Source organism: Capricornis sumatraensis, chromosome 1, assembly GCF_032405125.1.
Source record: "Capricornis sumatraensis isolate serow.1 chromosome 1, serow.2, whole genome shotgun sequence".
NCBI classification, from domain to species: Eukaryota; Metazoa; Chordata; class Mammalia; order Artiodactyla; family Bovidae; genus Capricornis; species Capricornis sumatraensis.
This window is the reverse complement of record NC_091069.1, coordinates 176,351,485-176,378,290: the sequence shown is the minus strand read 5'-3', so window position 1 is coordinate 176,378,290 and position 26,806 is coordinate 176,351,485. Positions and strand designations below refer to the sequence as shown.

The 26,806-nt window shown below is 39.3% G+C and overlaps 1 protein-coding gene across 1 annotated transcript in view; it reads left to right on the top strand.

Moving 5' to 3' along the window:
- OSBPL11 (oxysterol binding protein like 11) overlaps positions 1-15,666 on the top strand; it is a 97,449-nt gene extending 81,783 nt beyond the window's left edge. The window contains exons 11-13 of the mRNA XM_068974210.1: positions 64-246; positions 7,478-7,631; positions 14,076-15,666. Of these exons, the coding sequence (XP_068830311.1) occupies positions 64-246; positions 7,478-7,631; positions 14,076-14,141 (403 nt within the window). The 3' untranslated portion in view covers positions 14,142-15,666. The remainder of the gene's footprint in view (positions 1-63; positions 247-7,477; positions 7,632-14,075) is intronic.
- Positions 15,667-26,806: the final 11,140 nt, after the last annotated feature.

The following is a 26,806-nucleotide window of genomic DNA, read 5'->3' as shown; positions in this document are numbered from 1 at the left end:
AAAATCCCTAAGAAACAAGCACAATATTAGTTATTAAAGCTTTTTTTTTCTGCCTGCTTCTAGGGTTACAGGTGAAGTAAAGCACAACATCACCAACACTGTTGTATGCAGAGTACAGGGGGAATGGAATAGCGTTCTTGAGTTTGCTTACAGCAGTGGAGAGACAAAATACGTGGACTTGACTAAGTTGGCAGTGACGAAGAAAAGAGTAAGACCTTTGGAGAAGCAGGATCCATTTGAATCCAGGTGTGTCATCCTTGCATCCATCAGGAAAGAGTCAGAAAGTCTAGATCTTAATTTAAGCCTTTTCACTAATTTCTAACCCTTGGCAAGTCACTTCACCACTTTAGATAAGCTTCCTCATCTGTAAATTGAAAGTGTTGGCCTGATCTCATGGTTGTAAATGCTGTACCAGCTATGACATTATGTGTACATAATCACATTTTAGTAAAAATAAAACATTTGTAATCTGGACAAAAATACCAACTTTTAGCAGTTAAAGGATCACTATCTTTGTCATACAAACTCTTACAAATTATTAATAAAAAGATGGGTACCCTAATAGGAAAATGGGCAAAGACATAAAGAGGTAGTTCACAAAAATAGAAGAGAACAATACCCACTAAGAAAATTGTTCTTTATAATTGTTCATTATAATTAGAATTCAAAGAAATACAAAGTAAGAGTAAGACAAAAATTTTTTTTAATGGTATCTCTTTTGGGAAAAAATGAATAGACATTTTCATATCGTTGATTAGGGAGGTAAACTGATACAACCTTCTTAGAAGGTATTTTGGAAATATATGTCATAGGCCTTTAAAAGTAAATGAAATGGGGGACTTCCCTGGTGGTCCAGTGACTCCATGCTCCAAACGCAGGGGCCTGGGTTCAGTCCCCAGTCAGGGAACTAGATCCCACATGCCACAACAAAGCAAAGATCCAATGTACCGCAGTGAAGACCTGTCACACCAACTAAATAAATAAAAGTAAATATTAAGAAAAAAAGAATAAGATAAATGAAATGGGGCTTCCCTGGTTGCTCAATGGCAAAGAATCCTCCTGCCAGTGCAGGAGATAATGGGTTCAATCCCTAGTCTAGGAAGATCTCACATGCTGCAGAGCAACTAAGCCCATACGCCACAACTATTGAGTCTGTACTGTAGAGCCCAGGAGCCACAAATACTGAAGCCCATGTGCTCTAGAACCCATACTTCACAACAAGAGAAGCCACGGCAATGAGAAGCCTGAGCACCACAGCTAGAGAGTAGTGCTCGCTTGCCGCACCTAGAGAAAAGCCCGTGCAGCGATTAAATAATTTTTTAAAAAGTAAATGAAGTGGCTCTATATGTGTTAATAAGGTAGTCTCCAGAATGTATCGGCAGTAGTTGCTTCCAGAGAGGAATACTGGGGTCTAGGCTTTCCAGGTGGTGCAATGGTAAAGAATCTGCCTGCCAGTGAAGGAGACGCAGGAGATGTGGGTTTGATCCTTGGGTCAGGAAGATTCCCTGGAAGAGGAAATGGCAACCCAATCCAGTATTCTTGCCTGTAAAATTCCATGGACAGAGGAGCCAGGTGGGCTGCAGTCCCTGGGGTCACAAAGAGTCAGACACAGCTGAGCCACTTATTCATCTCTCTGATAAGAAACAGACTTACTCTTCACAGAATGCCCTTTTGTACTGTTTAAATTTTATATCACATGTAAGTACTACTGTATCAAATATAAAGAAGCATTAACCATCTTAAGATCACATAAATGGAACCAAACCATTTATAAGCAGATATTTAGTACCCATTATGCAAAAACTCAGGTTGGTTCAAAAACTAAAACAGTAGTGATTGAAAAAAAAATTCTTATTTAGGATTTATTTAGAAGCATGCATCAAGGTTTGGTTTGTGGACTCCTGGGGCCCTTGATATTTGTACCAGGGGTTTGCAAGTTGAGAAAGCTTTCTTAATAATGCTAAAATATTATTTGCCTTTTTCACTCTGTTGGCACTTGCATTGGTGGTACAAAAGCAGTGGTGGGTAGCACTGCTGGGCCTTAGCACCGTTCAAGGCAGTGGCATCAAACTGTAAAAGTAATCATGGTATTCCTTACTGCCCTGCAGTTTTTTTTCTTTTCTACGTTGCAATTTTTTCAAAGCCATTTTCTTTTTAAAATGTCCTTGAAAAGCAGTACAGATTATTAGTTTTGTTAGATCTGGAACATTGATTACCTGTCTTTTTAAAAAATATTCTGCATGACACATTTGGACTATACATAAAGCACTTGTGCGAGATTATAAAGTACACTGATTATCTTAAGGAAGAGAACTTGTGCAACTGATAGAGTTACAAGCAAACTACCCTTTCTTAAAGCACCATTTTTACTTAGATGATTGACAGACAAATTAGACTATTATAATTTTAATATTGGGCAGACATTTTTCTTGTAAATGAATATTATAAACATGGCATTTAAAGGAAAACAATTGGAAATTTTTTTTTGCTAATAATAAAATTTAAATGGAAACAACCTAACCATCCATTGACAGATAAATGGATAAGCAAGTTGTGATGTGTATTTATAATGGAATATTATTCAGTCCTAAAAAAGAAAGGAACCCCGCCATTCGTGATAACATGGATGGACCTTGAGGGTATTATATGAAGTGTCAGAGAAAGAGCAAATTCTCTGTGGTCTCACTTATACAATTGGTAGTTTTTGTTTTTTTGTATTGTATGATAATATTCCCAGTATTTCTATAATTGGGAGTATTATTCAACCATAAAAAGAATGAAATCTTGCCATTTGAGACAACATGAGTGGATCTTGAGAACATTATGCCAAGTAAAATGTCAGATATGTAAAGACAAATACTGTATGATATTACTTATATGTGGAATCTTTAAAAAAAAAAAAAAACTGACAGATACAGAAAACAGAGATTGGCATTATTGCCAAAATGCCAGAGGTGGGTACCTGGACAGTGAGTGAAATGAATGAAGTAGGTCAAAAGGTACAAATTTCCAGTTTTAAAATAAATGTCATGAGGACACAATGTACAGCATAGAGGCTATGGTTAATAATACTGTATTGGATAATTGAAAGTTGTTAAGAAAGTAGTTCTTAAAAGTCTTCATCACAAGAAGAAAATATTTTTGGTAATTATGTATGGTGATGGAGATTGACTAGACTTATTGTGGTGAACATTTCATAGTAATACAAATACTAAATTACTGTGTTGTATACCTGAAACTAACACAGTGTTATATATCAACTATATATTTCAACAAAACTTTTAAATTCATAGAAAGGAAGCCAGATTGTCATTACCAGAAATGTGGGCTAGGGAGTTAAGGAATTGGATGAAAGTAGTCAAAACATACAAACCTCCAGTTATAAGATAAATAAGTACTGGGGATGTAATGTATCTCATGATGATTGTAGTTAACAGTGCTGTTTGGTATATTTGAAATTGGTTGAGAGAATAGATCCTAACAGTTCTCATCTCAAGGAAGAAAAAATTTTTTTTCTGTTTCTCTGATTTTGTTTCTATATGAAAGGATGAATCCTAACTGATTGTGGTAATCATTTCACAATATATGTAAATCACATCATTATGCTATACTCCTGAAACTTATACAGGGCTGTATGTCGATTGTATCTTAGTAAAACTTGAGGAAAAAATGAAGCTTTTAAAGGCAAATATCAAAATTTTAGAAAACTTTTATCTGTCACAATGAATTGAAAGTTTCCCTAGAAAGAGTTTTCTGATGAAATTGGTGATGAAACTAATGTTTCTGATGAAATTGGTGACGAAACTAATGAAGATGATTTTTAAAAATATGACATAATAAAATATGTCACCATCTGGAAGGTAATTTTTTTCAGATGATCACTGCATGATAATATAAAATTATGCATGGATAAAAATTCCATTCAAGGTACAAATTAAACCAATGGATTTTCATGTATCAGAGTATGAAAAATTCATTGATATGTTTCAGTTTCCACCTTGCAGCTAATCTTTTAAGAACTACCACTTTCTGAGTTTTAATATAATAACAAAGAATTGAGTTATTTGAAATAGCTATTAAAATACCCTTCCCTTTACTAACTATGTATTTGTGTGAGGCCATATTTTCTTTATATACTTTAACTAAAACAATACATATCACAATAGATTGAATGTAGAAGCAGATATAAGAATCTGGCTATTATTGAACCAGGTGTTTAAGAGATTCTCTTTGCTAAACTTGTATTATAGATTTTTTTGTCTGCATTCCTGGGGGTTATTGGTTTTTTGTTTTCTTTGGGAGAAAATTTTTAACCACAAATTTAATACCTTTAGTACCTAGGGCTATTGAGGTTATCTGCTTCTTCTTGAGCAAACTTTTATAATTTTTATTTTTCAAAGACTTGGTTCAATTTTTCAAATTTATTGACATGTATTTTATAATATTTGCTTATTTTTTAATGTTTGTAGGCTCTATTGTGATGATGTCACACTCATTCTTTGTATTCATGATTCTTTTCCTGATCAATGTGATTAAAGGTTCATTAATTTTACTCAGTTCAGTTCAGTTCAGTCGTTCAGTTGTGTCCAACTCTTTGCGACCCCATGAATCACAGCACGCCAGACCTCCCTGTCCATCACCAACTCCCAGAGTTCACTCAGACTCACGTCCATCAAGTCGGTGATGCCGTCCAGCCATCTCATCCTTGGTTGTCCCCTTCTCCTCCTGCCCCCAATCCCTCCCAGCATCAAAGTCTTTTCCAACGAGTCAGCTCTTCACATGAGGTGGCCAAAGTACTGGAGCTTCAACTTTAGCATCATTCCTTCCAAAGAAATCCCAGGGTTGATCTCCTTCAGAATGGACTGGTTGGATCTCCTTGCAGTCCAAGGGACTCTCAAGAGTCTTCTCCAACACCACAGTTCAAACACATCAATTCTTTGGCGCTCAGCCTTCTTCACAGTCTGACTCTCACATCCATACATGACCACAGAAAAAAACATAGCCTTGACTAGACGGACCTTAGTTGGCAAAGTAATGTCTCTGCTTTTGAATATGCTATCTAGGTTGATCATAACTTTCCTTCCAAGGAGTAAGCGTCTTTTAATTTCATGGCTGCAGTCACCATCTGCAGTGATTTTGGAGCCTAAAAAAATAAAGTCTGACACTGTTTCTACTGTTTCCCCATCTATTTGCCATGAAGTGATGGGACCAGATGCCATGATCTTCGTTTTCTGAATGTTGAACTTCAAGCCAACTTTTTCACTCTCCTCTTTCACTTTCATCAAGAGGCTTTTTAGCTCAAAGAAGTAGTTTTCAGTTTCATTGATTTCTCTCTATATTTCTGTTTTCTTTTTCATTGATTTCTGCTATTTCCTTTTTTCTGCTTATTTTGTGCATCGTTTGCTCTTTTTATAGTTTCTTAAAGTAGAAGTTAGGTAAGGGTCAGCAAAGTTCTTTTGTTAAAGGCTCAGTTCAGTTCAATCTCTCAGTCGTGTCCAACTCTTTGAGACCCCATGGACTGCAGCATGCCAGGCTTCCCTGTCCATCACCAACTCCTGGAGCTTGCTCAAACTCAGTTCCATCAAGTTGGTGACACCATCCAACCATCACATCCTCTATCGTCCCCTTCTCCTCCTGCCTTCAGTCTTTCCCAGCATCAGGGTCCTTTCCAATGAGTCAGTTCTTTGCATCAGGTGGCCAAAGTACTGCAGCGTCAACTTCAGCATCAGTCCTTCCAATGAATATTCAGGATTGATTTCTTTTAGGACTGACTGGTTTGATCTCAGAATGAATATCTTAAGCTTGATGGACTAGATAGTTTCTACCACAGCTCAGTTCAGCCATTGTAGCATGAAATGACAAAACAGATAGATGTTGCTATATTAAAACAAAAGTCTACTTACAAAAATCAGCATTGGACCATAGTTTTACTCCTGGTTTGGCTTCCGGAATAGCTCAAATGGTAAAGAATCTGCCTGCAATGTGGGAGACCTGGGTTTGCCCTGGGTCGGGAAGATCCCCCAGAGAAGGGCATGGCAACCCACTCTAGTATTCTTGCCTGGAGAATCCCATAAACAAAGGACCCTGGTGGGCTACAGTCCATGGGGTCAGAGAGAGATTGGACTGAAGCGACTTAGCATGCACACATCACTGTGAACATTCTTGTGCAAATCTTTTTGTGGACATGTTTTCATATCTCTTGGGTAAAACACCTCAGAGTGGAATTGCTGGTTTGTGTGGGTTTTATGTCTAACTTTTCACATAACTGCCTAACTATTTTCCAAAATGGCTGCACCATTTTACATTTCTGCCTGGAACATATGAGGGTTCCAGTTCTCATCCTCATCAACATTTGTTATTGCCTGTCTTATTTAATATACCCATTCGAGCTGGTCTGAAATAGTATCTCATTGTGATTTTAATTTGTATTTCCTTAATCGCTAATCACGTTAAACATGTCTTTATGTGCTACTTAGCCATTTGTTTATCTTCTTTGTTGAAATGTGTACTTATAAATTTTGCCCATTTTTAAATTGAACTGTTTGTCGTCTTATTATGTTATAGGAGTTCTTTGTAAATTCTGGACACAATTCCTTTGTTGGGTATGTGTTTCGTAAATATTGTCTCCTCATCTATGGCTCGTCTTTTCATTTTCTTAATGGTGTTTTTTTCAGTAATGAGTTTTTATTTTGATGAGGTGAGACTATCAGTGTTTTCTTTTATAGATTATGGTTTTGGTGTTGTAGCTAAGAAATCTTTGCCTAACCCAAAGTGTCAAAGATTTTCTCTTATATCTTCTTCTTAGTTTTATTGTGACATGAGAGTCTAAGGTCACATTTTTGCACGTAGATATCCAGTTTTTTCAGTACTATTTGTTGAACAGACTATACTTTCCCCAAGAATTGTCTTGGCAGTTTTCTTTTGCTTGAAGTCTGTTAAGCTTCTCCTTTCCTGTGCTGTGCCTGCAAATGCTCTCTAACTAGTCAGTTGGATTAGTCGTAGGGTTCCTCTCATTTGTTTGCCTGCTCTCAGGAATCACTGTCCTGTGCTGCCTTTTCTTCAATATCTGAAAACCATTGTTTCAATATATTTTTGTCTAGTTTCCTAGCTGATTAAAAGTGGGAGGGTAAATATGGTGCCCCTTATTTCATCATGTCCAGAAGCAGAAATGTTGTCTTCTATTTCAGCTTTTTAAATATTTATTTCTCTTTTTGCTTCTTATTTCCTAAGTTTTTTTGAAATAAAATCTTGGTTATATAACTTGGGAAAAAATACATTATTTTTAATTTAAAAAGAAGCAGAAACAGCAGCATCTTGGCCATTAACATCAGCAATATAGTATGTATTCTTATAATTCATGTGTGAAATTATAGATATGATTCAGGAAATGTAATTTATTTAAATTACTGTTAATTTTGCAGGTATCCACTTTTTTTTTTTTTTAATGTTTGTAAAGCATGTGGTTTTCTAATTTCAGGCGATTGTGGAAAAATGTGACAGACTCTCTGAGGGACTCTGAAATCGATAAAGCCACAGAGCATAAACGTACCCTGGAAGAACGCCAGAGAACTGAAGAAAGGCATCGAACTGAAACAGGCACACCTTGGAAAACCAAATATTTTATTAAAGAGGTATATGTTCTATATGCCTTCAGACTAAAACTCATTATCTACATAATGAGAACTTTAACTTAGGAGGCTTTTTTGACTTGTTAACACTTACATATCTTTGTTTCTAAAAACAGTCCAGCTTAACCATGAGCTTTTTTGTGACCTTTTTACAATTTGTCAGAATAGTTTACCAGCAGTTCAGAAATAGATTTGGGGATTTAAATTTGCCACAAAATACTAAGATTAATTTTTAATCTCGGTAATGAATACACAGTTAAAAGTTTGTTGGCATTGTACCACAGCAGTGAAACTTTTTTCACTTCAAATATCACATTTTAAGGGATACATGAAAAACTTAATTGGCCACCCAGAGGATGGTGAAGTGGTTAGAATCTACAGTGCTTAAGGATAAAAGAATGAAATGGTGAGTATTTAGACTGAAAACAGAAAATTGGGGCCATTCATTATAGCTTTCTTCAAATATATATAGGCTTTCACATAGAAGTTTTTTGTCAACTTGGATAGCAGAGTTGAGCTAGGCCTAGATCTAAGAGCTTAACATTAGAAAGAATTGTTTATCAATAAAAATGTCCAATAATAACAAGTGTACATTTTATAGTAATGAGTTCCCATCGCTAAGCTCATATAAGAGACTAAAGCTTATATAGAAGAGTTTAATTCACTGGTTTTGCAGTTAAGACTAAATGATTTCTAAAGTCTTTTTTAAATTTAAAGGTTTTGTTTTGTTTATTACTGTTTGATAGAACTCAGAGTAAGGTAAATAATGGACCAGAGCCAATGCCAGAAAAAGTTTTCTTGTCCATAGCCAAGTCTAAGGAAACTCATTGAATTTCAATTGGTCTCTCAGGAGAAAATCTGGAAAAGTAATTTGAATATGAATTTTGCATAGCTATTACTCTTAAAAGCACATCATTTATTATAGTAATTTCATTGCTTTAATTTTTCTCATCTTTGGATATCTGATATAAATACTAACTGTTTTCATGATAGGAATTGAAGGGAAAGTCCTTTCCATCTCTTTTTATATGAAAAGATAAAATCATTGTAATTACTCTGCAAAATTAAAGTTTGGTAACCTTGGATTTTTTTCATTTCAAGCTCACTAAGAAAGCAGATATACCAAACATAGGAATAATTTTCTAAGGGAAGATTTCTATAAATCATTAAAAATGAACTCTATTGGCTAAGAGCAAGAAACTGTAATGGTAAAAGATGCAACCAAATTTAAAAGACAGGCCTCCTGTATCTTTCAACTAACATGACATGGAAACATACTACTTCTCATTCATTCTTTATTTGACAGATTATTATTAAGAGCCCAGCACTTAAATACCTTTATTATATTTTATGATGTTAAATAGACAGATGCAGAAAGTGGTAGCAAGATATGGCAACTGTCCAGTAAAATAGTGATTTTCTTCCCACCTAAGTAATCTTAACTAGCTGCTTGATGGAACAGTAGATTGGAGATGCTGACTCACATTTGGGCCCCTTCAGGTGATAAGATGTAAGGTTACTTTCTAAATGGTGTGCCATGGCACAGTGCTACAAAATAGATACATAAGATTTTATGACAAATATTGATTGCCTAAGCTCATGGAGAAGAGAAGTGAAAGGCAAAGCAGAAAAGGAAAGATACACCCACCTGAATGAAGAGTTCCAAAGAATAGCAAGGAGAGAAAAGAAAACCTTCCTCAGTGATCAGTGCAAAGAAATAGAGGAAAACAATAGAATGGGAAAAACTAGAGATCACTTCTAGAAAATTAGAGATAGCAAGGGAACATTTCATGCAAAGATGAGCACAGTAAAGGACAGAAATGGTATGGACCTAACAGAAGTAGAAGATATTAAGAAGAGGTGGCAAGAATACACAGAAGAACTAAACAAAAAAGATCTTCATGACCCAGATGATATGATGGTGTAATCATTCACCTAGAGCCAGACATCCTGGAATGTGAAGTCAAGTGGGCCTTAGGAAGCATCACTACAAACAAAGCTAGTGGAGGTGATGGAATTCCAGTTGAGCTATTTCAAATCCTAAAAGATGATGCTGTGAAAGTGCTGCATTCAATATGGCAGCAAATTTGGGAAACTCAGCAGTGGCCACAGGGCTGGAAAAGGTCAGTTTTCATTCCAATCCCAAAGAAAGGCAATACCAAAGAATGCTCAAACTACCACACAATTGCACTCATCTCACACACAAGCAAAGTAATGCTCAAAATTCTCCAAACCAGGCCTCAACAATACATGCAGATGTTCAAGCTGGTTTTAGAAAAGGCAAAGGAACCAGAGATCAAGTTGCCAACATCCACTGGATGATCAAAAAAGCAAGAGAGTTCCAGAAAAACATCCATTTCTGTTTTATTGACTATGACAAAGCCTTTGACTGTGTGGATTACAACAAACTGGAAGATTCTCAAAGAGATAGGAATACTGACCACCTGACCTGCCTCCTGAGAAATCTGTATTCAGGTTAAGAAGCAACAGTTAGAACCGGACATGGAACGACAGACTGGTTCCAAATAGGAAAAGGAGTATGTCAAGGCTGTATATTGTCACCCTGCTTATTTAACTTCTATGCAGAGTACATCATGAGAAATGCTGGACTGGATGAAGCACAAGCTGGAATCCAGATTGCTGGGAGAAATACCAATAACCGCAGATATGCAAATGACATCACCCTTACGGCAGAAAGTGAAGAGGAACTAAAGAGCCTCTTGATGAAAGTGAAGGAGGAGAATAAAAAAGTTGGCTTAAAGCTCAACATTCAGAAAATGAGATCATGGTCCCATCACTTCATGGCAAATAGATGGGGGAACAGTGAAAACAGTGGCTGACTTTATTTTGGGGGGCTCCAAAATCACTGCAGATGGTGACTGCAGCCATGAAATTAAAAGATGCTTACTCCTTGGCAGGAAAGTTATGACCAACCTAGACAGCATATTAAAAAGCAGAGACATTACTTTGTCAACAAAGGTCTGTCTATTCAAAGCTATGGTTTTTCCAATAGTCATGTATGGATGTGAGAGTTGGACTATAAAGAAAGCTGAGCGCCAAAGAATTGATGCTTTTGAAATGTAGTGTTGGAGAAGACTCTTGAGAATCCCTTGGACAGCAAGGAGATCCAACCAGTCCATCCTAAAGGAAATCAATTCTAAATATTCTTTGGAAGGACTGATGCTGAAGCTGAAACTCCAATACTTTGGCCACCTGATGCGAAGAACTGACTCACTGGAAAAGACCCTGATGCTGGGAAAGATTGAAGGCGGGAGGAGAAGGGGATGACATAGGATGAGATGGTTGGGTGACATCACCGATTCAATGGACATGAGTTTGAGTAAACTCCGAAAGTTGGTGACGGACAGGGAGATCTGGCAGGCTGTGGTTCATGAGGTTGCAAAGAGTCGGACACAACTGAGCAACTGAACTGAACTGAACTGAAGCTCGTGGAACAGTCAACTCACATCCTGTGTATGACAGGACCATGGCTTGTGCTCTGAGAAGCACTGCAGAGTATAAATGAGGCTGATGAGCTAGTTGAAGCTGGTACCCCAAGGTTCATAACAACTTTGGAGCTCTTGCCATCAGGTATGGCTCTTTGCTAAGAAAAATCATATTACTGATAAGTCTGTTTTGTCTTCCTGTGGTCCTAAACAGAATGCTAGATACATAGTAGGTGTTTTATCCATATTATTATGGGTAACAAGAACTTTTTCATTTGTTTGGTACTTTCATTATTGCTGTCAGACCAATTACAGACCAGTTTGAAATTGGCTTTAGATGGAGTATGGAATAGAGTCTTTTGGTATAAAACAAGGAGAATAATCTGAGAAAGTATAGGTGAACTTAAGTGTTTCTAGAATCACTTGGTAATACCCACCCTCTTTTCCTAACCATTTCTCATTGATATTTAGTTTATTAGATCTTCTTTGCCTTTGTTCAGTTGCTTAGTCATGTCCACCTCTTTGGGACCCTATGGATTGCAGTACGCAAGTCTTCCCTATCCTTTACTATCTCTTGGAGTTTGCTCAAATTCATGTCCATTGAATCAGTGATGCCATCCAACCATCTTGTCCTCTGTTGTCCCCTTCTTCCTGCCCTCAATCTTTCACAGCTTCAGGGTCTTTTCTAATGAGTCATCTCTTCACATCACGTGGCCAAAGTATTGGAGTTTCAGCTTCAGCATCAGTCCTTCCAATGAATATTCAGGGTTGATTTCCTTCAGGATAGACTGGTTTGATCTCCTTGCTGTCCAAGGGACTCTGAAGAGTCTTCTCCAGCACAACAGTTCGAAAGCATCAATTCTTTGGTGCTCAGCCTTCTTCTGTGGTCCAACTCTCATATCCGTACGTGACTACTGGAAAAACCATAACTTGACTCTGTGGACCTTTGTCGGCAAAGTGATGTCTCTGCTTTTTTTTCTTTTTTTCCCAATTCCTTGCAACACCATGGACTATAGCCCATCATGCTCCTCTGTCCTTGGGATTCTCCAGTTGAGAATAATGGAGTGGGTTGCCATTCCCTTCTCCAGGGATGTCTCTGCTTTTTAATATGCTATCTAGGTTTGTCATAGCTTTTCTTCCAAGGAGCAAGCATCTTTTTATTTCGTGGCAGCAGTCACTGTCTGCGGTGATTTTCAAGCCCAAGAAAATAAATTCGATCCTCTGTTTCTTCCGTTTTGTGATTATACACATTCATCAGAATCTGTTGGTTGTATCCTCTTAAATGGATGTTTAAAATTTCTTAAGATGTGTATAAATGCAAGCAGGGAGGCTTTTACAGAATAGTGGGCCATATTGGAGTCAGATGTGCTAAGTTTCCACTCCAGCTCATACCTTGGATAGTTTATTTACCATTTCTCACTTCAGTTTCCTCACCTGTAAAATGTAGGTAGGTGCTAAACTTCCGTGGTGGCTCAGTGGTAAAGAATCCACCTGCCAGTGCAGGAGACACAGGTTCTATCTCTGATCTGGGAAGATCCCACATGTCACAGAGCAGCTAAACCCCCCAACTATTGAGCCTGTGCTCTAGAGCCTGGGAGCCACAACTACTGAAGCCCACACACCCTAGACCCCAAATGCCACAACAAGAGAAGCCTCCACAATGAGAATCCTGTGCACCGCAACTGGGAGAAAGCCCATGCAGCAACAAAGACCTATCACAGCCAAAAATAAAGATAAATAAGTGAAATTCTTATTTTTAAGTGTAGGTAGATATGCAAAAGTTGTACTGGAAGGAACTCTCCCTTCCTGGGTGAACTTGGGCTGCTCTTTTCACTTGTCAGAGCCCTCATTTTCTCTTTGAAATGAGATGGTCAGATGGCACAGGTTAACTTGTAAACCTAGCATGCTGTAATGTGATTAAATGACATCAGAATATTGCAATAGAGGAGAAAGATTGAATTCAACGCTGAATATGGGGCTAAGTAGGAGTTTGTAGCCAGCATGTAGGATGAGGGAGTGGATGGAAAATTACCAAGAGACCTTGGTCAGATGTCAGTGATGATGGATCGAGGGAGGCCTGTGGTTAGATCGGAGGTGGGAGGAGAGGAGTTTCATTGGATATCAAAGATGAGAGGATTCTTGATAAACTGGTTCATTGGGATTTTTTTGGCTAAAACTGAGTTCAGCAGGCCTAGAAGGCTTAGGCAAAACTAGAGACAAAGGAGTCTTAACTTCTAAAGTTTAGTCAAGGAGAGAGTCTTGTCACTATGAGCCACATAATTGCTAACCATAAGTCATTTTGGGGACAGGGTATTGTAAATATATATTTTTTTAATTTAATGCAGATATATTGAAGTCGATATAGGGATTATGGACAGAGGTTCAAATCTGACTTACCTAACCTCATTGCAGAAACACTAAATTTCAGTCTTAGCTACCGTGACCTCAGCTCTGCCAAGCTTTTACCCCAGTATGCTGCCTCATGCATTCTCGACAGCACTTTTTTCCTCACTTGGTCTTCTCTTGTCTTTAGTAAACTCTTTGACTAACTTTATCTCCTTTTGGTAACCTTCTGTTCACAGGAACCAGGGAAAGCTAAGGGGTAGAGTCAGGAAAGAACTAGAAAACAATACTCAGCTACTAGAATGCCATTTGCCATGTAGAAAACAGCTGGTACCTTGGTGACAGTTTTTCGTGCTCCACCTGCTGCCTGTCACTCCATGGGTGAGGCTGTCTGAAGCATCTTGGTAAAAGTAGCAGAATTGCTACAGATGACTTCCGCATGGAGCACAAGCTATGTCTTCCCAGACCAGAACTTCTCACCTAATCGTAGCTAAACCACACATACTTTTTGATGTCTTAAGCAAAAGAGATCTTTTCTTTAAAAACTTGTGTTTAAATGTGAAAATAGAATTCCATTTCAGTAAAAGCATGGCATCTAGTTTTGGTTCTGAAAATACTAGAGGAATGGTTCTTTAATTTGTTTTTCTGCTTGTTTCAGGGAGATGGCTGGATTTATCACAAACCCCTTTGGAAAATAATTCCAACAACACAACCAGCAGAGTGACATATACTGTCTAAGACTCAACTAAATGAACTACTCTGTTTACCCTAAACCCTCCCAGTATGGAGTTATTGCACTGAGTGACCTGCTTCCTGATTGCACAGACTGAAACTGATTACACACGAATGTACTGACTAGGGCACCATAGAACTGCAGCACGACCAAAGTGTTGAAGAAGCACGACGGACTTCTCACCAAGCTGTTCCTGTGATGTGAGCAATATCATCTGAAAACCTTTCACCTGAATTATTAGATGATTAATCTCTTATCCAGTTTCTGCTCCAGAAGCTAAGTTTGAATCCCCTGTTTTTGCATGGGGGCAGCAGATAAACACAACAATGAGAACTCAGTGATTTTAATTTCTTTATAGTGAAAATTGAAGTCTCTTTTAGCGTTTGTGCTTTGCTTTCTGTTAGTAGCTGAAGTATTCGCTACTCTTACAACAGACCAAGAGGAGGAAGAAGATGACCCAGAAGTGGCTTCAGCCATTGTGCCTGAAATCAGTGTTAAAAAAAAAATCAACCAGGTTGTCATAACAAGGTATTCTGTTCCTTCAAAGAGACTGTGTGCCTGTGTCTGAGGAACTTATCCATTATCCACCTGTGTTGGAACTCTCTTTTAAAAAGTATATTTATAAATTGATTAGAATTATAACCATGGAGAATTTTTTCTTCTGAGGATTTTAATATACTTGAAAACAACATTGACTTGAAAAATTTCAGAACATTTTTCAATACCTAGTTTTATTAAATATTATACTTGAGAGACAATTTTTTAAAATGTGTTCCTGTCAATATGATGAGATTTTCGCCTTTCTTAAGAACTGAGGCATTAAAGAACATAGCAGATATTTAAAAATAAAACTTACTGTTTTCCTTACCTTTTTTTCGTTTGTAGGTTAATATCCAGTATTATGTGCTATCCCTCTGGATAAGTATGCTTTATTTTACCTCTGTTCACTCAAAATTTAAAACAACTATTCCTGTTTGTCAGTAATTCAGAATTTGAACATGTGACTAAGTGCATGTATGGTATGGTTTTGCTTTCTTTTCAAGGAAACTCGAATGCCGAAGAAAGAGTATGAAATAAAAAAGATACCAGGAAAAAAGCTATCAGGAAGTTGTATTCAGGTACAAATCTTTTTTTTTTTTTTAAGTATTTTATTGAGGTTAAAGAATTACTGACAAAAGAATAGTGCTAATTATGGCTTTCATCATTCATTCGAGTATTTATTGAGCACCTCCTTATGGTACTCAACACTTGTTTTACTGCAAGCTACCTTAATTTTTCAAGAGTGGTGCCTTACTCTGTTTCTCCTGATGTGGTCTTCCAATCAGTGTGTGTAACATATAGCTATTATTCATCAGCCATTGTAGGTGGCTATATCTGTTGCATCAACATAAGACATTTAAGCTTTGTGCGCTGATAAATCGTGTTTTATTGAAGGGGGTTAATAGGATAAAAACAGCAAAATAAATTTTTCAACAAATTGTAAATTGTAAGAAAATAATTGGTTTATGTACAACCATTTTAATGATTCCCTTGTTCATTTTTGCTGTGAAATGCACTGAAAAAAATCTCAAAATGAATTATAGTTCATGTGTTGGAAAGATTAAAAAATAATAAAACTGGACAACAGTGATGCCTTTGTCTATTTTATGAGTAGAGAGAAATAGAAAGTTGGAGTTATTGTTCTATTCATTTGAGAAGGGCATTTATTTTATTTATTTTTTTTGCAAGAAACTTTTAGTATTTTATTCATTTTTCATAGTTTTACAGTATTAGTAAAAACAATGGTCATTATAAATAAGTATAAAATGGAAGTTGATGAAAAAATAACCCAAGTCTTCCTTGATTCCCACCCTCCCCCAAAGAAACTAGCTAGTATATGGCAAATATCCTTTTCACATGTTATTTTTAGGCATGTATTTACTTTGTGGTGGTAGATGGTTTAGTTGCTAAGTTGTGTCTGACTCTTGCAACGCGATGGACTGTAGCCTACCAGGCTCCTCTGTCCATGGCGTTTTCCAGGCAAGAGTACTGGGATGGGTTGCCATTTCCTTCTCCATATTTTATTTTTTTATTGGAATTAGTTGTTTTACAATGTTTCTGCTGTACAGCAAAATGAGTCAGCTGTACATATATATCCTCTCTTTTGGATTTGAGAATGATGTGGACTTTTTTTTAGTAATTTATTTATTTTTGTCTGACCTGGGTCTTCATTGCTGGGTGGGTTTTGTCTGGTTGCAGAGAGCAGGGGCTAATCTCTAGTTGCGGTTTGCAGTAGCCTCTCTTGTTGCAGAGCATGGGCTTTAAGGTGTACAGGCTTCAGTAGTGGCTCAGTAGTTGCGGCTCCCAGGCTTGAATGCAGGCTCAGCAGTTGTGGCACAGGAGGTTAGTTGTTCCACGGCGTGTGCGATCTTCCTGAATCAGGGATCGAACCCACATCTCCTACATTGGCAGGTGGATTCTTTACCACTGAGCCACCAAGGAAGCCCAGGACATTGATTTTAAATCCTTACCTTCAGGAACCTTTTGGGAAGATAAGGGAGTAAACTTAGTTGTGCGTGTGTGTGTGTGTGTGTTTTTTAATGAAATATTTTAATTTTACTACTTAAGTAAACTGTAATAGAAGTTTTTGTTTTGTTCTTTGAACCATTTGAATGTTCATTTATTTCTCTGAATTTTTGAACCATTTTAAGAATTACTGAGATAAGATTTTTTAAATTCCTGTTAAAAATATATTTAAAGTAATTGAAATCTCCCCATGTTGACAGAAGTGAAGTAATACCACTTTAGGTTAACTGTTTTACCTTGTCCTTTAAAAAACAAATAATAATAACCTATGAGTCCCTTTTTAAAATATATTATTCATTTATTTTTCATTTATTTATTTTTGGTTTCCCTCCATCTTTATGGCTGTGCATGGACTTTCTCTACTTGGAGCAAATGGGGGGTACTACTCATTGTGATGCCTGGGCTTCTCATTGCAGTGACTTCTCTTGTTGCAGAGCACAGGCCCTAGATGCACGGCCTTCAGTAGTTGAGCATGTGGGCTGCTGCTCTTGGGCTCTAGAGCTCAGACTCAGTGGTTGTGGCACAGAAGCTCAATTGTTCTGCAGGATGTAGGATCTTCCCGGACCAGGGATCAAACCCAGGTCCCCTGCATCGCCAGGCAGATTCTTATCCACTGTACCACGAGGGAAGTCCCTGACCTTTTCTTGACATCTACTGCAGATTACTCACCTAACAAGAGGTAGAGGCCTTTTCTGGTTTTTGTTTTGTTCTTTTAGTCTACACCTTGTTAATTGGCCAGGGAAGCAGTTTTTGAAGCAGTTGTGTCTTATCTTTTGGGCCAAAGTTTTAAATAAACACTTTCGTTCTGGCTATGAGAAATTGTACGTTAAGAAGTCCAAGACTGGAAGTGACAAAAAGTAGGTATTCTGACTTTTAGGTTATATATTGGGTGAGGTATGGCAGCTGTGTGTTGATTCACTGAACTCTGCAAGTTGTGACCATCAACTGTAATACCTACTTGTCACTAAAAATAAGAAAAAAAGTATTGAGTTCCTCACTCCATAATCTTCATATATTACTCTCACTGTAAATATCTGGTACTTTATGAACCAACTTCTACAGATGGATTCTTCAGTTCAGTCACTTAGTCGTGTCCGACTCTTTGTGACCCCATGGACTGCAGCACGCCAGGCCTCCCTGTCCATCATCAACTCCCGGAGTTTACTCAGACTCATGTCCATTGAGTCGGTGATGCCATCCAACCATCTCATCCTCTGTCATCCCCTTTTCCTCCTACCTTCAATCTTTCCCAGAATCAGGGTCTTTTCAAATGAGTCAGCTCTTCGCATCAGGTGGCCAAGGTATTGGAGTTTCAGCTTCAATATCAGTCCTTCCAATGAGTATTCAGGACTGATTTCCTTAGGATGGACTGGTTGGATCTCCTTGGAGTCCAAGGGACTCTCAAGAGTCTTCTCCAACACCGTAGTTCAAAAACATCAGGTCTTTGGCACTCAGCTTTCTTTATAGTCCAACTCTCACATCCATACACGACTACTGGAAAAACCATAGCCTTAACTAAACGGACCTTTGTGGGCAAAGTAATGTCTCTGCTTTTTAATATGCTGTCTAGATGGATTCTTAAGATTTATTAATTAATTTGGTAAGTCTGAAATTTTGTTAAAAATATTGCCTTAAGATAAAAGCTAACTTCTATTCAGTGTGTTCCTATAGAAAGGCAAATTGGTGTGATTATTCCAGAATCTACACTTTGGAGAGATTCTTTTTAGCTGCTACAGTGACTGGAAACTGAGTGATGATTCACCAGAGATAGTAGAAAAGTGAATATAAGATGATTCTACCATGTGTGTGTTAGTAACTCAGTCATGTTCGACTCTTTGCGACCCTATGGACTGTAGCCCGCCAGGCTTCTCTGTCCATGGAATTCTCCAGGCAGGAATTCTGGAGTGGACTGCCATTCCCTTCTCCAGATTCTACCATATGGGGGATAAAAAAGACAAAGCTCATACACATAAAAATTCTAATAAAATATATATTCTAGTGGCATAAACAACAGCAACAACAACAAAAATTCCTATTTGGTCCAAAAACCAAATTGCAAAGGAAATTCTTACAAAGCATTTTCACTTAATGTTCAGACAACCCTGTGAAGTTGTAAACTCAGGGATGAGTGTTCATACTGTACAGATGAAGAAATTATTGCTCAGAAAGTTTAGTGCTCACTTCAGGTCACTTAGGTAGAGTTTCATTCATTCAACAAACATCTGCTGAGTATTCCTTTTAGAGCTGATTGATGCACTGGACTCAGATATGGTAAATACTGTCTGTATCCTCACAGACTTAGATGCGGGAGGAAACTGAATTCCTGAAAATGGTACGTTGACACAGGTAAGGCTATATATTGGTCTTTCCAAAACCCAGATACCTCAGTAATGTGAAAGGCAGAGTTGAGCATTGAGACGAAATCAAGAATGTTGGTTTAAAGTCTGCATAAGAAGCTCCAAACAATGCATCCAGGTGACTTACCCTTGTTCATCCCTACAAAAGACGTGGAGAGATTTAACCAGCTGCTGCTACTGCTGCTGCTGCTGCTAAGTTGCTTCAGTCATGTCCGACTCTGTGCGACCCCATAGACGGCAGCCCACCAGGCTCCTCTGTCCCTGGGATTCTCCAGGCAAGAACACTGGAGTGTGTTGCCATTTCCTTCTCCAATGCATGAAAGTGAAAAGTGAAAGTGAAGTCGCTCAGTCGTGTGCGACTCTTAGCCACCCTGGATTGCAGCCTACCAGGCTCCTCTGTCCATGGGAATTTCCAGGCAGGAGTACTGGAATGGGGTGCCATTGCCTTCTCCGGATTTAACCAGAGAGGTTCTCAATTCAAGAACACAAATTATTAAACCGAAAAACAGAGAACAAGTTAGTAAAAGTGAGACCTTTCAGCCCCTTCCTCTATCCCATTCCCAAAATACTGGCAGTCAGGCTTAAACCCTTAGGTGAGAGATTAAAAGATACATTTTCTGGAGTAAAACTCTAGAAAACAAAAAGTCCTATGATAAATTTAAAGGGTCCACCAACAAAAAGCTCAGCTGACAACTCTGTTAGTAACTCTAAGTCACCAACTCCTTCAACATAACTCTCTACCCTGTCTCCAACACACTACACACATCTGTGTTCCTCCACACACTATATATACACAACATCACACTTCATTTTAATAGCTAAGTTTCAGCAGACATTTCAGGAAAGCTTCCAACATAAAAAAGAGATCAAAGCAAACAGGAAAAGAGAAATTAGAGGAAGGAGATAATTTAGGAAGTTGGGGGAAATAATTTCAGAAAAAATTAAACCTTTAGATGGTTTTGCTTCTATGAAACATGAACAAAATGCTATTTTTTCAATGGACTGTTCAGAGAACAGGCACTGGTCTTGGAAATTTAAAATATGATAGTTCAAATTAGCCACTCAATAGATGTTCTAGAGGATAAGAGAAAAAGCTTTCACTAAATAGAACGAAAGGACAGACCATGGACAATAGGAGAGAAATAATATGAAAATGGGAGATGCAGTCCAGGAAGTCTACCATGTAACTAGTGGGGATTCCAGGGAAAGAAAACCAATGGAAAGGATGATACTATTTAGATATTTGTGTATATGTAAAATTTACCAGAAATAAATGATGTGAATTCATTTGAAAATGCCATGAATACCCTGCACAATAGGGGAAAAAACAAAAGCCCAAACCAAAGTATGTTGTGAAATTTCATAACACTAAGGGTAGAGAGGGCATCCTAGGTGGTGCTAGCGGTAAAGAACTTGCTGCCGATGCAGGAGACATAAGAGATGCAGGTTCCAGCATCCCTGGGTCAGGAAGATTCCCTGAAGGAGGGCATGGCAACCCACTCCAGAATCCTTGCCTTGAGAATCCCACAAACAGAGGAGCCTGGCAGGCAAAGTCCATACAGTTGTGCAAAGTCGGACACGACTGAAGCAACTTAGCACATATGGAGGCAAGGATAGAGGGAAGATTCTAAAAAGAGAATAGTACCAGCCTTCTCGATAACATCGCTTAAAGCTAAGAGGCAAAAGAGTAACACCTCCAATTTTGCCTAGAATTTTATTCCCAGCCAAAAGACAAATCTGACATTCAAGATTTCAAAATTTTATGCCAGCATTTCCTTTTCTGGAAGCTTCTAAAGTATATGCTCCAGCAAAACAAGAGGGAAAAAACAGAAATTGGAGAGGATACAAATTCATGAAAAACAGAAGATCAAACACAATTCAGAGAGGCTTCCACTCTATGATCTTGAGACACATTGTTGTTCTTTAGTTGCTAAGTTGTGTCTGGCTCATTCACGACCTCATGGACTAGCCCACCAGGCTCCTCTGTCCATCTCGACCGGTAGTCTACCACTAACTAGCTCCTCCAACCACTATCATATCTGTGGACAGGTACTGACTTTAGGAAGTTATTTGAACCAAAATCTGTCTCACTACAAGGATATCATTGATCTCGATTCTAATGAAGTTCATATAAGATAAGAATATTTTAACTGGTACGTCACAATACTTAATATATTTGATTACTATATATATATTTATATGTATGTTCATCCTCCCAATTTTAGTATTCTGGTGTTATTTAGCTGTTCTTCATATGATGGTATGTTCTCTCATGATCAATTTCCTGAGAATGCACCATATATCAATGTTACTTCCAAAAAGCCAAAATATTGCAAGTGGAGTCTTGTTTTGGATCCATGGATCTTTCATCTTTTTAACAGTTCTGTTAATGTATAATGGACTTAAAGTGTACAATTTGATAAGTTTTGACATATGTATCCATCCATGAAACAGTATCACAGTCATGATAATGAAAATATTTATCATTCCCGAAAGTTGACTCTTAATTCTTTGTAATCTCTCCTTTCCACCTCTCCCCATCTTCTTTCCCATTTCCAGGGAACTTCTTATATCAATGTATTATATTGTAAGGACACTTGACATTGAATTTAAGGCCCACCAGCATAACTCAGGATGGTGAACTCATCTCAGGATCCTTTATTACACCTGCAAAGACCTTTTATCTAAGTAAGGTAACATTCATAGGTTCCAGGAATTGGGATATGGAATATCATTTTGGAGGTCATCATTCAACCCATTACATCACTAACTGCTTTGTATCACAGATTTGTTAACAGAATCAAACAGTATGGTCTTTTGTGGGGCAGGGGCGGGGACCGGGGATGTCTGACTTATTCCATTCGGCATAATTATCTGCTATTTATCCATGTTGATTTGTATATTCTTTTTTATTGATGAATTGTTTGGAATATACCACAATTTATTCATTTATTCACTGGTGCTGATAGATAGCTGTGGTTGTCTTCCCAGCACCTCATTCTGCCTGAAGTGGAAGAGAAAAAACTCCTCCTCCATCCCTCCAGACAAGGAAATGGCTTACTCTGGCCTTTAGAAGAAGCTAAGCCAGGCACTCTCTGCCCTCAGTCAGAGTTTGGAGCTAGTGAGCTCTGTCCCAACCACCTTGTGCTATTAGCTGGTTGTTAGTGCTGACTGTGTGCTTCCCTGGTGGCTCAGATGATAAAGAATCTGTCTGCAATGCAGGAGACCGTGTTTGATCCCTGGGTCAGGAATATCCCATGGAGAGGGGAATAGCTACCCACTCTAGTATTCTTGCCTGGAGAATTCTGTGGACAGAGGAGCCTCGTGGGCTACAGTCCATGGGGTTGCAAAGAGTTGGACATGATTGAGCGACCAACACTACTACTGCTACTAGTGCTGACTATGTGTAAGTCTAACTGCCTCTCTGGGCTTCCTGGCCCTCATCAGAAAAATGAAGGGGTTGATTAGAGGATCTCTCGGATAATATCTTACTGATGATCTCCAGTTTGGGTTATTTATATAAGGGAAAAAAAATAGAATCCCTTCCTCTCCCATTGCCCTTAGGGCTGAAGTTCATTTCTGGAACCAGTCAGCTGACTCAGATCTCTGCCATGTCACCGCTTTTCCTGCCTAACAAAGCGGAGAAGTGAGGATGCTAAGGCTGCTCAGAGTCACTCCCTGGTAGAAGCAGAGCTCTGCCTTTAGGGCCCAGAAGCATAAAGGGACATGGTGACTCCGCTTCGTGCCTCTCTAGCTCAAGAAAATGATTCTCAGGAACCAAGCTGGGGTCCTCACAGGACCAGGCCCATGGGGTAGGGACTAGGGAGGAGGGCCCATCTTGGGACTGGGGAAGGGATATGAAAGGAGGCAGCACTGGCCACCATTCCACCATCACCATTTTTACCTACCCTCTTGCAGTTTTAGGGAGAATTCAGTTCAGTTCAGTTGCTCAGTCATGTCCGACTCTTTGTGACCCCATGAATTGCAGCATGCCAGGCCTCCCTGTCCATCACCAACTCCCAGAGTTCACTCAAACTCACATCCATCAAGTCGGTGATACCATCCAGCCATCTGATCCTCTGTCATCTCCTCCTCCTGCCCCCAATCCCTCCCAGCATCAGAGTCTTTTCCAATGAGTCAACTCTTCGCATGAGGTGGCCAAAGTACTGGAGTTTCAGCTTTAGCATCATTCCTTCCAAAGAACATTCAGGTATGAGGAAATGCCTACATGGGCTGGAAGAAGAACTTTCTTTTGGCCTGACTGGTACAATGAGAGCTAGGGTGAGCAGGAGACCTACTGGCTTTAATAAGTAAAAGTGTGGTTTCTTATTATTTGTTTGTTTTGTCTTATATGCTCTGTCCCACCCCCCACTCATTTATTAATCCAGGAGACCTATATGCTGAGTGCTAGGGATACAGAGATGTGAGATACTCCCCACTCCCCCATTAGCCTAGAAGAGGAGACAGTCTGTTAGTAAACCAGGTGAGATGTGCCAGAACAGAAAAAAGCCAGCCTTCAATGAAAGGGGTTAATGAGTACGTGAGAAGGAGGTCATGAAAAAAATCTCATCAAGAAAACGACCAGTCTAAACACAGGGCAGACAGGGAGAGAAGATGGTGGAGGAACAGGACGGGAAGACCACCTTCTCCCCAACAAATGTATCAAAATATCATCTACATGTGGAACAGTTCCCACAGAACATCTGAATACTGCCAGAAGACCCCAGATTTACAGAAAGGCAAGCCAATCTCCTCGGAATGAGGTAGGGCAAAAGATAAAAGACAAAAAAGGAGACAAAGAATTTGGGATGGGGGCCTTCACCCTGGGGAAGGAGTCGTGAAGGAGAAAAGATTTCTGCATACTAGGAAAACCCCTCACAAGCAAGGTCAGAGGAGGGGAGCTTCAGAACCTCAGAGGGAAGCACAGTGAGACAGGTGCGCCGAAGGCAAAATGGAGAAACTTCACCACTTTGGCTCGCACGCTGTGGCAAGTAGGGGCTGGGTGTGGAGGCTCAGGCCTCGGGATTGGTCCTCAGTGAGAGGAATAGGGGTTGACTACCATGAAGGTACTCTGAGGGGGCTAATATGACACGGTGGAAGTGGATCAGGGAAAACCCTGGGACCACCGGCGTGTGTTAGTCGCTCAGTTGTATCCAACTCTGTGACCCCATGGAATGCAGCCCACCAGGCTCCTCTGTCCATGGGATTCTCCAGGCTAGAATACTGGAGTGGCTTGCCATTTCCTTCTCCAGGGGATCTCGAACCTGGCTCTCCTGCATTGCAGACAAATTCTTTACCATCTGAGCCACCAGGGAAGCCCTGAAATGTGTAGGACATATTCAAATTCTTAAGGGAGAGATATATGGGACCACCAGAGAAGCAAAAGATTATTCCCATGGGAAATCTCTAATGCCGCATGTTCTAACTCTATGTGCTCACAGATCAAAGGACTCTGATCTACCGTCTAAGGTCTCAGAGGCAGAGAAGCAGGCATGAGTGCCAGGGGTAGGAGATCTACAGTCTTGACCCCACAGATCACAATTACCATCAAGCTATGAGCACCTGCCAGTCACTACCCACATTTTCCTGAAAGCCTGAGTGACTTGGCTCTGCCAAGGGTGTCACAACCTGGGACCAACTCCCCCGTGAAAGCACACGGCCCACCCCAGACTAGGCAACCTCCCTCAGGGCCCAGTCATAGCAAGCACTCCCTACACACTCCAGCAGTATCTGCTGTACCCCTGCCTCTTCCTAGCACAACTGAGCAAGTGAGTCCTAATATGTGGCTACTCTCGCCCCCTCATGTATGGGCAGAGAACAGGCACTGGAGAGAGAAGAGGCAACCCCCAAACCAAAGTGGAACACCAAGAGCTGTGAGCAAAGGAAGGAAGAGGAAACCGCCCCAGAAGTGGCAAGTGCAGAGGTTTAAATTCCTGCAGTTAATCTGAGGTTGTGTGCTTTAGTGGCAACTGTAGATTTTGAAAGCAAGTACAGGCTTGAGCAAGGGAAGATCTGAGTCTAAGCTGACCCCACACCACCCACAACAGGTTCAGAGACCTTCCAGGATGTATTGGAGGACTTTCTGAATAGGCAGATCGACTGCAGCAGGAAAACAGGAATCGCTTGAACATTCCTCACACTGCCACTCTCTATATTCTGCACTCCCCTGCTTTTTCTTCTTTTTCTCATATTGGCCTTATTACTCCTTTAATTTTTATTTTTTGTAACCTACTTTTTCTTAAAAAATGGAAACACCTTTTAAACAAATTACATATTTTTTTGTTTTTGTTTTTGATTTTATAATTTTGAGACTCTAATTTTTTTCCACGTTTTTGATTTTTGTTGTTTGATCTTTGGTTTTTAATTTTGTATCTTTGAGAGTCTAATTTTTAGTACCTGTTTTCATTTAGGAGTTAAGTTACTGAATTGATTGCTCTCTTTTCTTTTGACCTTTTTCCCCGTTTTTTCTCCTTCTTCGCTCCTCTTTGCTTTGTATAAGTGTGTGAATCTCTTTGGGTGATCTTGGATGTTGAGAATTGTTTCTCCATTATTCTAGGTGTTTTGTCTTCTGTGCTGTGTGCCCTGTGAAGTCTTGATGCTGCTTAAGGGGTTGAGCTGGCACCCCAGAGGCAGGAGAATCAACTCCAGGACTTTGGACTATCAGAGAACACCTAACCCCATGGAAAATTAATAGGCAAGAGCCCTCCCAAAGGCCTCCATCTCAACACTAAGACCATGTTCCACCCAAAAGCCAGCAGACTCCAGTGCTGGATGCCCCACACCAATCCTTCAGCAAAGCAGGATCACAGCCTTGCATATTAGCAGACAGGCTGCCCAAAGCCATACTGAACCCATAGACACCCCAAAACACACTACTGGCCATGGCACTGCCTTCCAGAGAGATGAAATCCAGCCCCATCCATCAGAACACAGGGACAAGTCCCCCCAGACAGGAAAACTTCACAAGGCGCTAGCCCAGTCCACCCATGGCAGGCAGACTCCACAGTTAAGAGCAACTGTGACCTTCCAGTCTGCAGAAAGGAGGCCCCAAACACAGTCAATTAAGCAAAGTGAAAAGACAGAGAAATACGCAGCAGATGGAGGAAAATGGTAAAAACCCATAAGACCAAACAAATGAAGAGGAAATCGGCAGTCTACCCGAAAAATAATTCAAAGTAATGATAGTAAAGATGACCCAAAATCTAGAAGATAAATGGAGGCATGGATCAAAAAGACACAAGGTCTTGTTTAACAAGGACCTAGAAAAATTCAACAATTAACAATCAACAACACAATAACTGAGATTAAAAATACACTGGTGGGAATCAACAGCAGAGTAAGTGAGGCAGAAGAACAATTACTTGAGCTGGAAGATAGACTGGTGGAAATGAAGCAGAACACAATAAAAAAGAAAGGGCAAAGTACATTCAGTATAAAGTTACATATTTAAAATAATTTTTAGTATTCAGGAAGTACCCTATTGTTCTATAGATGTCCATAAAAAGGACAAAATAGTTTAGCAGAAAACAACTGAAGCGCTCTCCACAGGTTATCAGTCACAACAACCGTCTCTTGCCTGTTTCTTGTTCACCTTTCTAAACATGTATTGGGACACGCTGCTTCTCAGGCAGGGGTAAGATCCCAGATACTGCTCTCTCTCCTGCGTCCTACCCTCCCTCATTTAATTCTATTCCTGAGTGTTCTCATTCGCAGCATGGCTTTCCCTTCACTTTG